The 13,653-nt window shown below is 40.4% G+C and overlaps 1 protein-coding gene across 7 annotated transcripts in view; it reads left to right on the top strand.

The window, feature by feature from the left end:
• Positions 1-681: 681 nt before the first annotated feature.
• Positions 682-13,653, top strand: part of rnls (renalase, FAD-dependent amine oxidase) — a 160,886-nt gene continuing 147,914 nt past the window's right edge. Inside the window, exons 1-2 of one of the 7 annotated variants that reach the window (XM_043712402.1) lie at positions 682-736; positions 9,242-9,347. In XM_043712402.1, the coding sequence (XP_043568337.1) occupies positions 9,250-9,347 (98 nt within the window). In that variant the 5' untranslated portion in view covers positions 682-736; positions 9,242-9,249. Of the gene's footprint in view, positions 737-1,101; positions 1,212-3,551; positions 3,935-3,971; positions 4,472-5,796; positions 5,886-8,329; positions 8,571-9,241; positions 9,348-13,653 lie in introns of those variants that run through there. The other 6 variants (XM_043712401.1, XM_043712399.1, XM_043712396.1 and 3 more) reach the window with 6 other exon arrangements.

Genomic DNA, 13,653 nt, shown 5'->3' with positions numbered 1-13,653 from the left:
TCTAGTTCTAGACTCCCCAACCCCAAGGAAAAGACTTTGTCTATTTATCCTATCCATGTCCCTCATAATTTTATAAACCTCTATAAGGTCACCCCTCAGCCTCCAACGCTCCAGGGAAATCAGCCCCAGCCTGTTCAGCTTCTCCCTGTAGCTCACATCCTCCAACCCTGGCAACATCCTTGTAAATCTTTTCTGATCTGAATTAAACTCCATCTGCCACTTCTCAGCCCATTGGCCCATCTGGTCTAGATCCTGTTGTAGTCTGAGGTAACCCTCTTTGCTGTCCACTACACCTCCAATTTTGGTGTCATCTGCAAACTTACTAACTGTACCACACATTAAGGGTAACAGTGGGTAGTTATAGCAATGTTGGGTTCAAAGGCCTGGAAGACCGTATGATAGATTTCCTCTGGTCTATTTATTGTATACTTAAAATATTGCTTCAAACATCAACTGCCCCTTGAAGACCTTCAACTCGGTGGAATATGCTCTTTGGCCTGCCTGAATCTTGTTGCTCTTCCAGTGTAAGGAGTTGACCTCAATCCAGTGTTGCAGACTGGCACACTCCAAGGTCCAGGACTACATGCTGAGGAATGTACTAAAGCTTTGAGCAGCTGCCACGATGGCGCAGTGAGGAAAGACCACCATTTACAGTCTTTCGGACAAAGCATAATGGGGGGGACCGTTCAGTTATTAGACCCTCCCATGCCTCAAATATATGTAAATAGTGTATTGTGTAAGTAATGCCTTTGGATTGTTGGAACTGTGGGGAAAGTCAGACTCCAATGTCTGTTTGTTCCTCATTTACAAATATTGTATAGAACGGAACTGCTTTAGTCACTATGTGTGTATAAAATCTTTTTATGAATAATGTATACTTCTGAAATAAAACGGAGACCATATTTTAAGTTTTTTTCAAAAAAATTACTTCAACACTTTACTAACAGATTTTTTGCTGAGTTCTTGGGAAACTGTTTGGTTGGACAACATTAGTAATATTTATAGAAAGGTTGTCACAACGGGGTCGGAGGTTAAGTCTGATGTAACTCTGCAGATGAGGAAGACAGCTCTCTTTGTGTTATGTGAAAATGACAGTAAAATGTGTTGGCTGTAACTTACTTTGAAAGCTGCAAAGACCGTGCAATATTGGGAAGGTTTTAACATATCTCCTGTCACAAAGACATGTTCAGACGTGTTTTAAATTCAAACAGGTTCGGAAGCGTAATTGATTTGTATAAAATAATCACTCATTGAATTATCGGACAAAAAACAAATTGCAGAAATTTAAACTTTCTCCGACTTTGCTCTGTCTGATCCCGGAAATACACTCTTAAATCGTGAAAATGATGAATGCTGTCATTTCAAGTCGTCGGGGGGGGGGGGAACCCATCAAATCCAGTTCATTGTGCACTGATTTCGAACTCCAATATCCTCTGCAATATAAAGGTGTACCTTTTGATCGAATTCTAATGTTATTTACTGACGATAGTACTGGGTTCGAGTGATGTAAAAAAATAGTCAATATTTGTACAGGATTTCTCCAATTTGTTCTGGTTTTAGTTTTACATGGCAGAAATGCAAGTTCACTTGTGGAAAGAGCACGCAACAGAGTCACTGAAACTTTTGACATTTATATCCCTTTGTTAAACCATATCCTGGATTCTTGGAAACTTGATTCCAGCACTTGGCCGCAGGCACAACTTTAACTTTGCACAGTGAACTTCAAAGCTGAAAATGTGTTGCTGGAAAAGCGCAGCAGGTCAGGCAGCATCCAAGGAGCAGGAGAAACGACGTTTCGGGCATGCGCCCTTCTTCAGGCTCATGCCCGAAACGTCGTTTCTCCTGCGCTTTGGATGCTGCCTGACCTGCTGCGCTTTTCCAGCAACACATTTTCAGCTCTGATCTCCAGCATCTGCAGTCCTCACTTTCTCCTCACAGTGAACTTCAAGCCAGTGTTGTCCCTGTATTTCTTTCCTGTGCTCTACCTAGCTTTGCTCCACTGAGCAAATACAACCTGTGGGCTTTCAATAAAAACAGAAATCGCTGGAGAAACTCTGACCACATCTGTGGGAAGAAAGCAAAGTTAATGTTTTGAGTCAGTGACTCTTCATCAGACATTTACAGCCAAGAAAATCGTGGTATTCATGCTGAATATTCTTCCTAGCTGCTAACAGCTTTAATGAAGAGTCACAGGATTCAATGTTAACTCAGCTTCCTTCCGACAGATGCTGCCAGACCTGCTGAATTTCTCAGCAAATTCTGGTTTTTGTTTCAGTTCTGCAGTTCTTAGTTTTATATCACTGTAGGCTTTCACCACCCACTCTCTGCTGTACTGAACTATTAATGTTATAGACTTCTTTCAACCATTCATGGCTCTTCACATTTCCCTTAACCCTCAATAAGCAGAGCTAACTGCACTAATAATTTCCTGAGCTCGAGCTACATAAAACCCATGTAGTTTAGTTGTCTCTTGCAACATAGATAACAGCAACTTTGCTTAATGTGCAGTCTATTTCTCTCTCTCTAATTAATTGTGATTTCATAACAGCTCTTCAGTAATCCCTGAAATGTTTTGATTGACCTATTGAAAGGCTTGCAATAGACCCCACTCTAGTTACATGCAATTCTGTCTGGCAATGATGTTTTAGAATAGTTAAATGTAACAAACCCTCAGAATTCTCTGCTCTTCACACATTACCATTTTCACAGAATGCTGGCTTACAGCACAAATTTTGTACAACAACAAAAGAATTTATCACATCATCCAGAGTACTGATGTTAATACTAATTGCTCATGTGGAGAGCTCACCCACTGTGAGGAGAAATTGGTTCAAGGTTACCATTCATGTGTGCATAGTGATTCTAAACATGGCTCTTGACTCATCCAATCTAAATTGGCTCAATTAAAAGAATCCAGTCATACTTTAGTGATTATCATGTACAAAGTACAACATCAGTTGACTACCATTAACTATTAACAACCCCCCTCCTAGGCACAATTCAATGTACAAAGGGCAGTGACTCCCTGTAACTATGCCTACAGTGCAACTATTAATATCATTATGGGGTCAGTTAATCAGTGATTGGAGTCATCTGGTGACTAATACTAAGCATAGGTCATTTTAAAAAAAACATGATTTTAATGTTATCATGATGCATTACATTATTCAAATGAATAATTTTCAAAATTACACTACTCTGGGGATTTTTCGATGCCAATATTTCAATCATATCTATGCTTTACTGGACCATAAACTCCTCTATCCTTTAGATGAAGTATACCATGTTGCCATTTACTAACTGGCAATATTTTCCACACTTAGTTTTCTCTTTTGTCACTGGATTTGATAATGTTCATCAGGATAAACCTAACTCTGACTCTTCCTGGTCAGGCAAAATGGAGTGGAAATCATGTGACCTTGGCCAATTGAAAATAATTATCCTTTCTATACTATACATTTCATTGAATATTGTTAATGTTGTTGATGACAATCTATTCTAGACGTACATGTTACTCGGTCCCCATGAAGGCTCCACCTCCTCAACGTGAACCCTTGCCTAAGGAGTAGGGATTTTCAGATTAAACTCAGCACTCGTCCTCGACTCTCCATGAGAGGAAACATTCTCTCAACATTTATTTTGTCAAGCCCCTTAATTCTAAATGTTTCATCTCTCTAATATTCTAAACTCCAGTTTGAGACTATGGCAACTTGCACTTCTAACATTTGCTCTTAGTTGAATTGAGCAGAGCTATAGTTCTCTAATTGGTTGGTATCTCCACACAGCTCAAGGGATCACAAGACTTGAATTTCAGCATGGTGTTCTTTTTCCCGAGATTACATTTCACAGGCCACCTTCCTATGGTCTCCTAACTTTACCCCCTCAGCCATGCTATTGTCCACCACCAGACTTGCCTATCCCAACAATCTCCAAGGTAGTTTCGTTTCCCCAAGCTCCAAAAGCTTCGGGTAACTTGTGAAAATCCCACTTATTCAATAATTACTAAGCCACTCTGGTCTTGGTACGCTTCGCAATGTCTCTGATTTAAAATGCCTTTGTGACTCAGTGCAATGTGACTTTGATTCTCGGGTGATGTCAGTAGTTGCAAGGCTTTTAAAAGTCTCTGATGCCTTGGTGATGGGTTTTCTTTTTGTATCTGATTCTTGGGTGCTGTGGTGTGATGTGATGTGTTAGTAGTCGGGTGCGTTTTGTTAACGTCTGATTCATGGGTTTGGGTGCGTAAGATATCCCGGGCAAAGATTTGCTCGGACAGCCTCAATGGTAGCTGCATGTGGTGGAGTGGGGCGAGGGAGCTGTCAGGCTTGGTAACCATTTAAAGCCGGTTGAAAAGCTATGGCCCGGGTGCTAATCGTTGGTGCCGGTCTCACTGGCAGCCTGTCCGCCTCCCTGTTACGCAGAGAGTTGCCGAACAAGCTACAAATCTTTGTCTGGGAGAAGGCGAGAGGCGCAGGTCAGTGCGGAAGCGGTGTTCCGGAGCATGTGACCCTGACCGGAGACTGATACATTCCAGGGGGCGGGGCCTACCGCTAGTTTCAATAGGGGACTTTCCGGCTGCAGTTTCTCTACCTGGCCACCAGGTGGGGAAGATGTCGCCGTCAGAAGTAGAGAGAGGGAGGAAATTCCAGTCTCAGTACAATCTTCAGGGGGGAGCTTGTGCTCTGAACACAGAAAGCTAGCACAGGGTGGAGTAGGTTATCAGGAAGTTTAATGGAATGTTGGTCTATATTTCGAGGGAGTAGGGAAATCTAACTGCAACTGTACATGGTGCTAAGCAGATCACATCTGGAAAATTGTGTGTAGTTTTTGATCCCCTTATTTAAGATATCATTTCATTGGAGGCAGTTCAGAGAAGGTTCACTCGGATGACCCCTGTTCTGGAGAGATTATCTTACGTGCAAAGACTAAAAACATTGGGACTCTACTCACTAGAGTTTAGAGGAAAGCAAGGTGATCCAATAGAAACATGTAGATTCTTAAGAGGTTTGACAGGGTAAATGCTGAAAGGATGTTTCCCCTCATGAGTCTAGGACCAGGGGCATAGTCTCAGAACAAACAGATACCAATTTAAAATAGAGTTGAGGAGGAATTTCTTCTCTGACGGTTTTGAGTCTTTGGAATGCCTTGCCACAGAGAGCTTTGCGGGGTGGGGGGCAGAGTCATTGCGTATGTTTAGGGTTGGGCTAGATAGATTCTTGTTCAATAGGGGAATCAAGGCTTACAGGAAAATGGATGTGAGGAATATTGGATGAGCCATGATCCTATTGAATGGTGGAGCAGGCTCAAGGAGCCTATTTCTTATGGTCTTATGATCTTATTCATTTAAGCAGATCAGATTTGACTTAATCTTAGCTGCTGTCCTCTTGGTATATGCTCTGGGTGTTACTCAAAGGATATGTTTTCACGTTGTGATCATGAGAATACAAAACTTGCATGAAGGTTTGAAGAGCCAGACAGGCATAATGGACAGATTGGCTGGTGGACCTCATGATAGCATATATGTTAAGTCAAAAAGAGTTGCAATATCAATGCAAATTCTAAATGTTTCACATCAGTGAATCCTATCTGCAATGCAGGTGCTGTCATCAAATAGGCAGCAGTCAATTTATGAACAGTAACACAACCAAAGGGGCCCATGGGGTGTATAAACCTCAAAGTGCACCAGTTAGACCGAATGGCCTGTTCCTGTGCTACACTGATTGGAAATGTAGAGTTGTGACCAGATACCCATTTTAGATTCTACCCAGTTTTATGCCATGTTAACCTCCTACTGTGCAGGTGAGGTTAACGTCTGAGCTTGGATCTAACTGATTCTTTCAAGTTGAATTTGACTACACCACATTGCTGGTTATTGTCCAGAAAGACAAGTAATGCCAACTTTCTCCTCATGCAGAAATGTATTGTTGTCCTTCATTTTCTCAATGAAAATCCAGCTTGACAAAATTATCGAAGTGAAAAGTTCAACCCAGCAAATCACCTGATTCAGTAGATTGTTCTCTTTTAAAAGCGATCCAGCCCATCATGTTTCCATTTTGCAGAGGTGTGGGCAGGATGCATTCAAGCTCCTCATGGCAGTTTGTATGCAGCCACGGAGGTGGGCAAATGTTAAGGAGAGTTGGTTAGAAGGCCTGTCACTGTTTTGTGGGATTTTATCCCAGTTTCTTAAAAAGCTAATACACCCTCACCCCCTTTGCCTCTCCCCTTACCTATGTCAGCTCCATGCTCCTTCCACAGTCCTCCCGCATTTCCAATGAACGTTCAACCATATACAATATTGAATATTGGCAAGTCAAAAATCTGCTTTCAGAAAATTACCACTCTTACAAGCCTGTAACTTTGGCAAAAAGCAGAGCCATTATATGTTCAGTAACAGTACTTCACCACACTCATCCTTGTCCAAATAAATATGCAAAGATTGAAAGAATGAATTCAAAAGGAAGAATAACATACCATAAACTCACTAAGGAACTCAATCAAAGCAAACACACATGAAAACAGACTCTTGTTAAACTCATCTAATAGTGGTTTGTGGCTCAGCTAAGTATTCATCATAATAAGACCATCTGTAAACTGTATCAACAGAAACCTTTGGTCAGACATCTCTTTTTCCAACTAGCTTTATTTAGGGTGTTTAACTGAGCTATATGACTCACAAAGAGATTAGTTTAGCTGGGGTCGAGTTTCACAAGTGGGAGTGGAGCATTTGCTTTGATTGACTGACATCTTTATGAGGGTATAATAAGTTATCACTTGTTTCTTTCAATCTCTACATGTTTGTTTGGGTAAGTTTAAGACAGTGTGAGGTGAAATAAAGCTTCTGTTATGGCAATTGTAATGGCTCTGTTTGAGAGGTTATAGTATTGTAAAAGCAGCAACTTTTGAAAGCAGATTTTTAATGGATATTGGTTAGGAGCATTTCAAGCTTTTATGGGGCTTATTGGTTCTATAGTACAAACTGGACAAGCGGGCATGGAGGGTAAGAGGGCCACAGAAGGAGCATGAAGGATATGGAAAGGGCATGATAGGAGTGTGAAAGGGGAATGGGGTGCTAAGACCTTTTTAATGTACCTCTCAAAATGTTCTCAAGTCCAAATTGAGTTTCATGATCCCTTTGAAGGAAAGCGAACTGGCTTAATTCCACAAAAAAATGACAGTGGGTGTGAGATACCTTCCCTGCAATGGAGCAGAACAGATCAGGAGGGCAGGTTGCCAACTCACTACCTGCGTCATTATCACACAATGGGGGAAAATTGGCTGTGACAGGAATAGAAGCAGGAATCTCGGAATTGTATCTTGCTGGTCATTTCGCAAGTCCTCCAAAGCCAGTCCGACTCTGCAAAATTCCATTTCATAATAACAAGCTCCCATTCAGCATTCAGAATGAACAGATTTCTGATAAATATTCTTGTCCTATTTATGTAAATATTCAAAACTATTCTGACTATTTATTATTTATGCTTTTGTGGGGTGCTTATTGCATTACAAATTTTGTACAATTTAAAGGGAGATGAATATTGGCTAATTGAAATTATTTTATGAGTATGGTGCAACATTTTGAACCTAACAAAACTACATGTCTGTTGATTGCTGGTGGAGATTTGTGGCACAGTTTAATATTGCACTGTTCAGGCTTTTTTTTGGTTTTGCAGTCTTTGCAATTCAAATGCCTTCCAGAGGGTATAGCTCTGTTTCCCACAAGTACTTATTACTTGTGAATTAATTCCCACCCACTCAAGCAGAGCTCAGGACCTCTTTACTGCTTCCACCAACGACCACAGGAAACTGTAGGATAGAAGGCAGTGAAAATTAATTTTTAATTTTTAAGTATCAGGTAATCCAATGATGGAAAGTAGCAAAACAATTATGGAAGTGTAGATTAGTTGAGCCAGCATTTGAAGGTGAAAAGCCAAGTTTTGGATGTGAACTTTCAAACATATGTAATAATGGAGACTAGTCTTCATGTACAATGTATTTGAGCATAAATAGAACAGCAGACTTTTTTTATAGTGCCTTTCACAATCTCAGGACGTCCTATAGTACATTGCAGCCAATGAATTAGTATCTGTAGTGTAGTCATTACTTTATTGCAGCCAATTTGTGCACAGCAAGCTCCCACATGCAACAATGAGGTAATAAACAGAGCATTTGTTTCCATGCTGTTAGTTGAGAACTAAATGTTGGGCAGGTGGAACTTCTTTGTAAGAGTAGCACGTGATCTCTGCCAACCAGCTGTGAGGGCAGACATACTAGATTTGTTTGAATATTTAAACATTTACTCAGGTGTTGACTCTGTGTCTGTATCGGAGATTCTTTTATATGCTGTTTGGTCTCCTTTGGCTAATTCCCAGATTCTTGCTATTTCCAACGTGCCATATTTGCTCTGTTTCTCCTAGCCTTAATTGTGCATTGAGTAAGAGAATTATAGGGAGAGAGCCAACCTCTACTGATCCTATTCACGATGAAGATTCTATATTTTCTACTGTCGTAAGCCAATAAGGCAGAAGTAATGGAACAAAAATGGGCAGTATGTTGGAATATGGGTTCTAAAACAGGTAAAATGAAAACAAAGTGGCAGATAAACCCAGCAGGTCTGTGGAGAGAGAAACAGAGTTAATGTTTTGATATGACTCTTCTTCAGAACTCTACTTCTGTCACTACAGATGCTGTCAGACCTGCTGAGTTTCTCCAACATTTTCTGTTTTTACTTCCTGCATCTGCAGTATTTTTCTTCTATTCAAAACAGGAAATATGAATCTTGCAATACTGACTCGAGCAAATAAGGACACTGACTGTCTGATTGATTGCATGTCCATTTGGTGTGCTGACAACTTAAATAATGTGTGACGTCAGTGTTTCCTCTTAAATGTTGGAGCAAAGTTGCTTCTATTTGCTCCATCCTAACTCTAGTAAACATAGTATTTAGACATCCTTTCTGGCCATGTTAGCAAAATGTAGTAATTTTTACCACCGCCTGAGTTAAAATAGTTTCTAGGACATTTCCCTCTTTGTTGCCACTGCGTATATTACGTTTGCAGATTTGATCAGCAATATTAATGCTACCTTCAAAGAAATGCTCTCTAAGTTGTACATTGATCATACCAGAGTCCAGACATGTTTCTGAAGTATCTGAATTGTATTTTGTAGAGCACAGAGTGTGAAGAATATAGATTATGGGAAGTCAAAGGGAATAAGAGCTCTCAGCATCAAATGTTTTTGCTTTAAGGAGGAAGAATGAACACCAGCAGAAGTCCCCATGACCCAAACTGCATGGCTGATCTGGGAGCACAATACATTACAGTAACACCATTCTATGCAGAAAAGTATCAGAGGTATTTGAAAAGATTCTTATTGTTTGTAATTCAGTATCCCATGAGATAACTATGTTATACTTTAAAACTATGACAATTGCACTTCACTGTTAAGTTTATTGTAATTTGTTGGTAAATGTGAGCAACAGGGTTTATTGAATGATATCAATTTTCTCTCAGAATTAACACCATGTCTATAATTATACACTATATAGGTTGTATTAAATTGTAGCAGCCTTTTATAATTTAGTATAGTTTTCAAAATCTGTATTCTATCTGTATGAACAAGGACTTATATAACCTTATTTAGTTTGGGGAGAGAGAGAAGAGCATTAAGCTATTTTAACTGTGGTACTTTCATACAGAAGTGTTTTCCTTTGTTATTTCTATCACAACTTTATCTGGTCTCAATTTGTTAGCAAGCAATTTCTTATGTAAAGGACCTACTGACAGCACCTTTTGGAAAACACACATGTACTGTGAGGCTGAATAAAAAAAGAGCAGAATTGATCTAAGACTGTCACAGTGGCATAACCTGAAGTGTTAGAGTTTGGCCACTAAGAAGTACTTGTTCACAAAAAATCTGCAACAGTCTCCCCCAAAAGGCTGTAAGATTCTGGAGGTTCAACGAAAATATTAAGAATGAGATTTATAAATATTTGTTTGATAAGAATGTTAGATGGTATGGAGCAAATACAGAACAGGTTAATATGAAACATAATTAGATTGTATTTCTTCAAGACATGATGTGTAAGATGAGGTAACACTGATATTAACAATCACATGCGTTCAGGACTCTGAGAAGAGAGAGTGGAATAGCTTGTATGGGAGAATGGTCAATAAAGATCAGTAAATAGAAGAGTATTCATTGAATAGAAGAGTATTCCAGAACTCCTGGGAGTCAGACCATAATCATGCTTAGTAAAGGTACAGACTGAGATGCAGCACACTTAAAGAGGAGACAGTACTGTGTAAGGAAGCAGGCACTTAGCACTGCAGGACAGAACTCCCAAAATGCATCCATGAGAGTGAGCAACCAAGGCTGGTATCAGTAAAGACAGATCAAATCAAAATGGAATTGAGGCACAGGTCGATCCATAATCAAATTGAATGGCAGAACAGTTTCCTGTTCCTGTGCTCTTAGAATAAATTATCAGTATGAGAGAAGAATAAGACATATTTTGCCTTTGTACTGTGGAGCAGTGTATTGTAGTCCTAACCGGAATGGTGGATGCACTTCTCTTTGTAGACCACTGTAGGAGCTGCTGATCCACTTATGCACATACAAGTCAGTGGTAGGGATAGACAATCTGCTTCCTCAAGCTCCAACATTCGATAAGATCAATGGCTGATCTGAACTGGTCAAGGACCTGAAAGAAAGTTATCTGCTGCTATATTGAGCTGTGAAAATCAGGGAAGAACGTGGGGGGGAAAGAAAACAACTGAGGTATATTAGCTTCATCCATTATATTGAAAAAGAGTTATTAATTTATGCCACATTTGAGTCCAATTCTTTACCTGGGCAGCTTTTAGGTCAGTGATTCAGGAAAGTTGTTTTCTTTCTCTCTCTCTCTATTATGAATTTTATTGGGCATTTTCAATTCCAGTATCAACACTAAGCTATAAGTTAACTGACCGATGTTGAGAAGTCACCGGATAGGATCTTAATACAAGCTTTTGAATGTTGTATGGTCGTCTTTGGAAGTTGAATTTAAATTTCATTGAAAAGCAACTTATGTGTTTGAATGAATTTCTTCCTCTTCTAATTTTGTATACATTGTACTCCAGCACCAGAGAATAATGTTTAACAGATTTCCATTTCAATTATACTATTTACATTTTTATGTTTGGTTGTTAATTCTTAGTTTTTAGATTGAAGGATTTACTCTGTTATGTTTGGCATTGGTTGGTATTCACAATATTCTATCATCCAAGGTGAGTCTAAGAGAAAAGAATCTTCAGTCTATTTGGTTGACCACAACACTGACCCTACACTTCCCAGCACAGTGCAACAGTTCATGTTGCAACCCATGCCAGGAGTTGCATGTCCAGGTGTAAATAAGTATGCCTTGACAACTGTTCAATACTTGAGTCTAGTTTAGAGTGGTGCTCGAAAAGCACAGCAGGTCAGGCAGCATCTGAGGACCAGGAAAATCGACGTTTCGGGCAAAAGCCGTTCATCAGGAATGGAGGCAGGCCTAACTGTTCAATACTTGCACTTTGATCTTGCTGACCATGAACTTGCACTATGTTGGGCTCTGCCTGATGTATCTGAAAGCACTACTTCAGGTTTATACACTTCATTCCAGTCAATATTTCATGCATTTCTGTAAAGCACCCCCTGATAGAGTCATAGAGATATACAGCACAGAAACAGACCCTATGGTCCAATCATCCATGCTGACCAGATATCTCAACCTAATCTAGTCCCACTTGCCAGCACTTGGCCCATATCCCTCCAAACCTTCTTATTCATATACCCATCCAGATGCTTTTTAAATGTTGCAATTGTACTAGCCTTCACCACTTCCTGTGGCAGTTCAATCCATACACGTACCACCCTCTGCATGAAAAGTTGCCCCTTAGGTCTCTTTTATATCTTTCCCCTCTAACCCTTAACCTATTGTTTTAAAAAATTCTCAAGGTCAGGTTCGTAGGAGAGTAGTCTGACACAGAACAAACGACCAAGAGGCGAGTCTGCTAGACCAACCCTGGCAACATCATTGTAAATCTTTTCTGAACCATTTCAAGTTTCACAACATCTTTCCGAAATGAAGGAGACCAGAATTGCATGCAATATTCCAAAAGTGGCCCAACCAATGTTCTGGACAGCAGAAACATGACCTCCCAACTTCTGTGCTCAAACCTTTGACCAATAAAGGAAAACATATCAAACGCCTTCTTCACTATCCTATCTACCTGTGACTCTACTTTCAAGGAGCTATGAACCTAAGGTCTCTTTGTTCAGCAATACTCCAGAGCACCTTACCATTAAGTGTACAAGTCCTGCTAAGATTTGCTTTCCCAAAATGCAGCACCTCGCATTCATCTGAATTAAACACCATCTGCCACTTCTTAGCCCATTTGCCCATCTGGTCCAGATCCTGTTGTAATCTGAGGTAACCCTCTTCGCTGTCCCCTACATCTCCAATTTTGGTGTCATCTGCAAACTTACTAACTGCACCTCTTATGCTCGCATCCAAATCATTTATGTAAATGACAAAAAGTAGAGGACCCAGCACCAATCCTTGTGACACTCCACTGATCACTGTCTAAAAAACTACCTTCCACCACCACCCTTTGTCTTCTACCTTTGAGCCAGTTCTGTACAAACTGGCTAGTTCTTCCTGTATTCCATGAGATCTAACCTTGCTAACCAGTCTCCCATGGGGAACCTTGTCGAACTCCTTACTGAAGTCCATATAAATTACATCTGCCATTCTGCCCTCATCAATCCTCTTTGTTACTTCTTCAAAAAACTCAATCAAGTTCTTGAGACATGATTTCCCACGCACAAAGCCGAGTTGATTAGATTAGATTCCCTACAAAATGGAAACAGGTCATTTGGCCAAACAAGTCCACACCAACCCTCCAAAGAATAACCCACCCAGACCCATTCCCCTACCTTGTATGTACCCCTGACTAATACACCTACCACTATGGGCAATTTAGCATGGCCAATTCACCTGACTTGCACATCTTTGGACTCTGGGAGGAAACTGGAACACCAGAGGAAATCCATGCAATCATGAGGGGAATGTGCAAACTCCACACAGACCATTGCCTGGGGCTTGAATTGAACCCGGGTCCCTGGCGCTGTAAAGCAGAAGTGCGAACCACTAATCCACTATGCTGCCCATGTCCTTTTCCACAGTAAACACTGACGCAAAATACTCATTTAGTATCTCCCCCATCTCCTGGGGGTCCACATAAAGGCCACCTTGCTGATCTTTGAGGGGCCCTATTCTCTCCCTAGTTACCCTTTTGTCCTTGATGTATTTGTTAAAACCCTTTGGATTCTCCTTCACTTTATTTGCCAAAGCTATCTCATGTCCCCTTTTTGCCCTCCTGATTTCCCCCTTAAGTATACTCCTACTGCCTTTATAGTCTTGTGAGGATTCACTCGATCTATCCTGTCTGTACCTAACATACGCTTCCTTCTTTTTCTTAACCAAACTATCAATTCCTCTAGTCATCCAGCATTCCCTGTACCTACTAGTCTTTCCTTTTACCCTGACAGGAATATACTTTCTCTGGATTCTTGTTATCTAATTTCTGAAGGCTTCCCATTTTCCAGCTGTCCCTTTACCTCCGAACATCTGCCCCC

The sequence above is a fragment of the Chiloscyllium plagiosum genome, chromosome 22, assembly GCF_004010195.1.
Source record: "Chiloscyllium plagiosum isolate BGI_BamShark_2017 chromosome 22, ASM401019v2, whole genome shotgun sequence".
In the NCBI taxonomy this organism is placed as follows: Eukaryota; Metazoa; Chordata; class Chondrichthyes; order Orectolobiformes; family Hemiscylliidae; genus Chiloscyllium; species Chiloscyllium plagiosum.
Note: the sequence above shows the minus strand (reverse complement) of the source record. Positions and strands in the feature narration are given on the sequence as shown.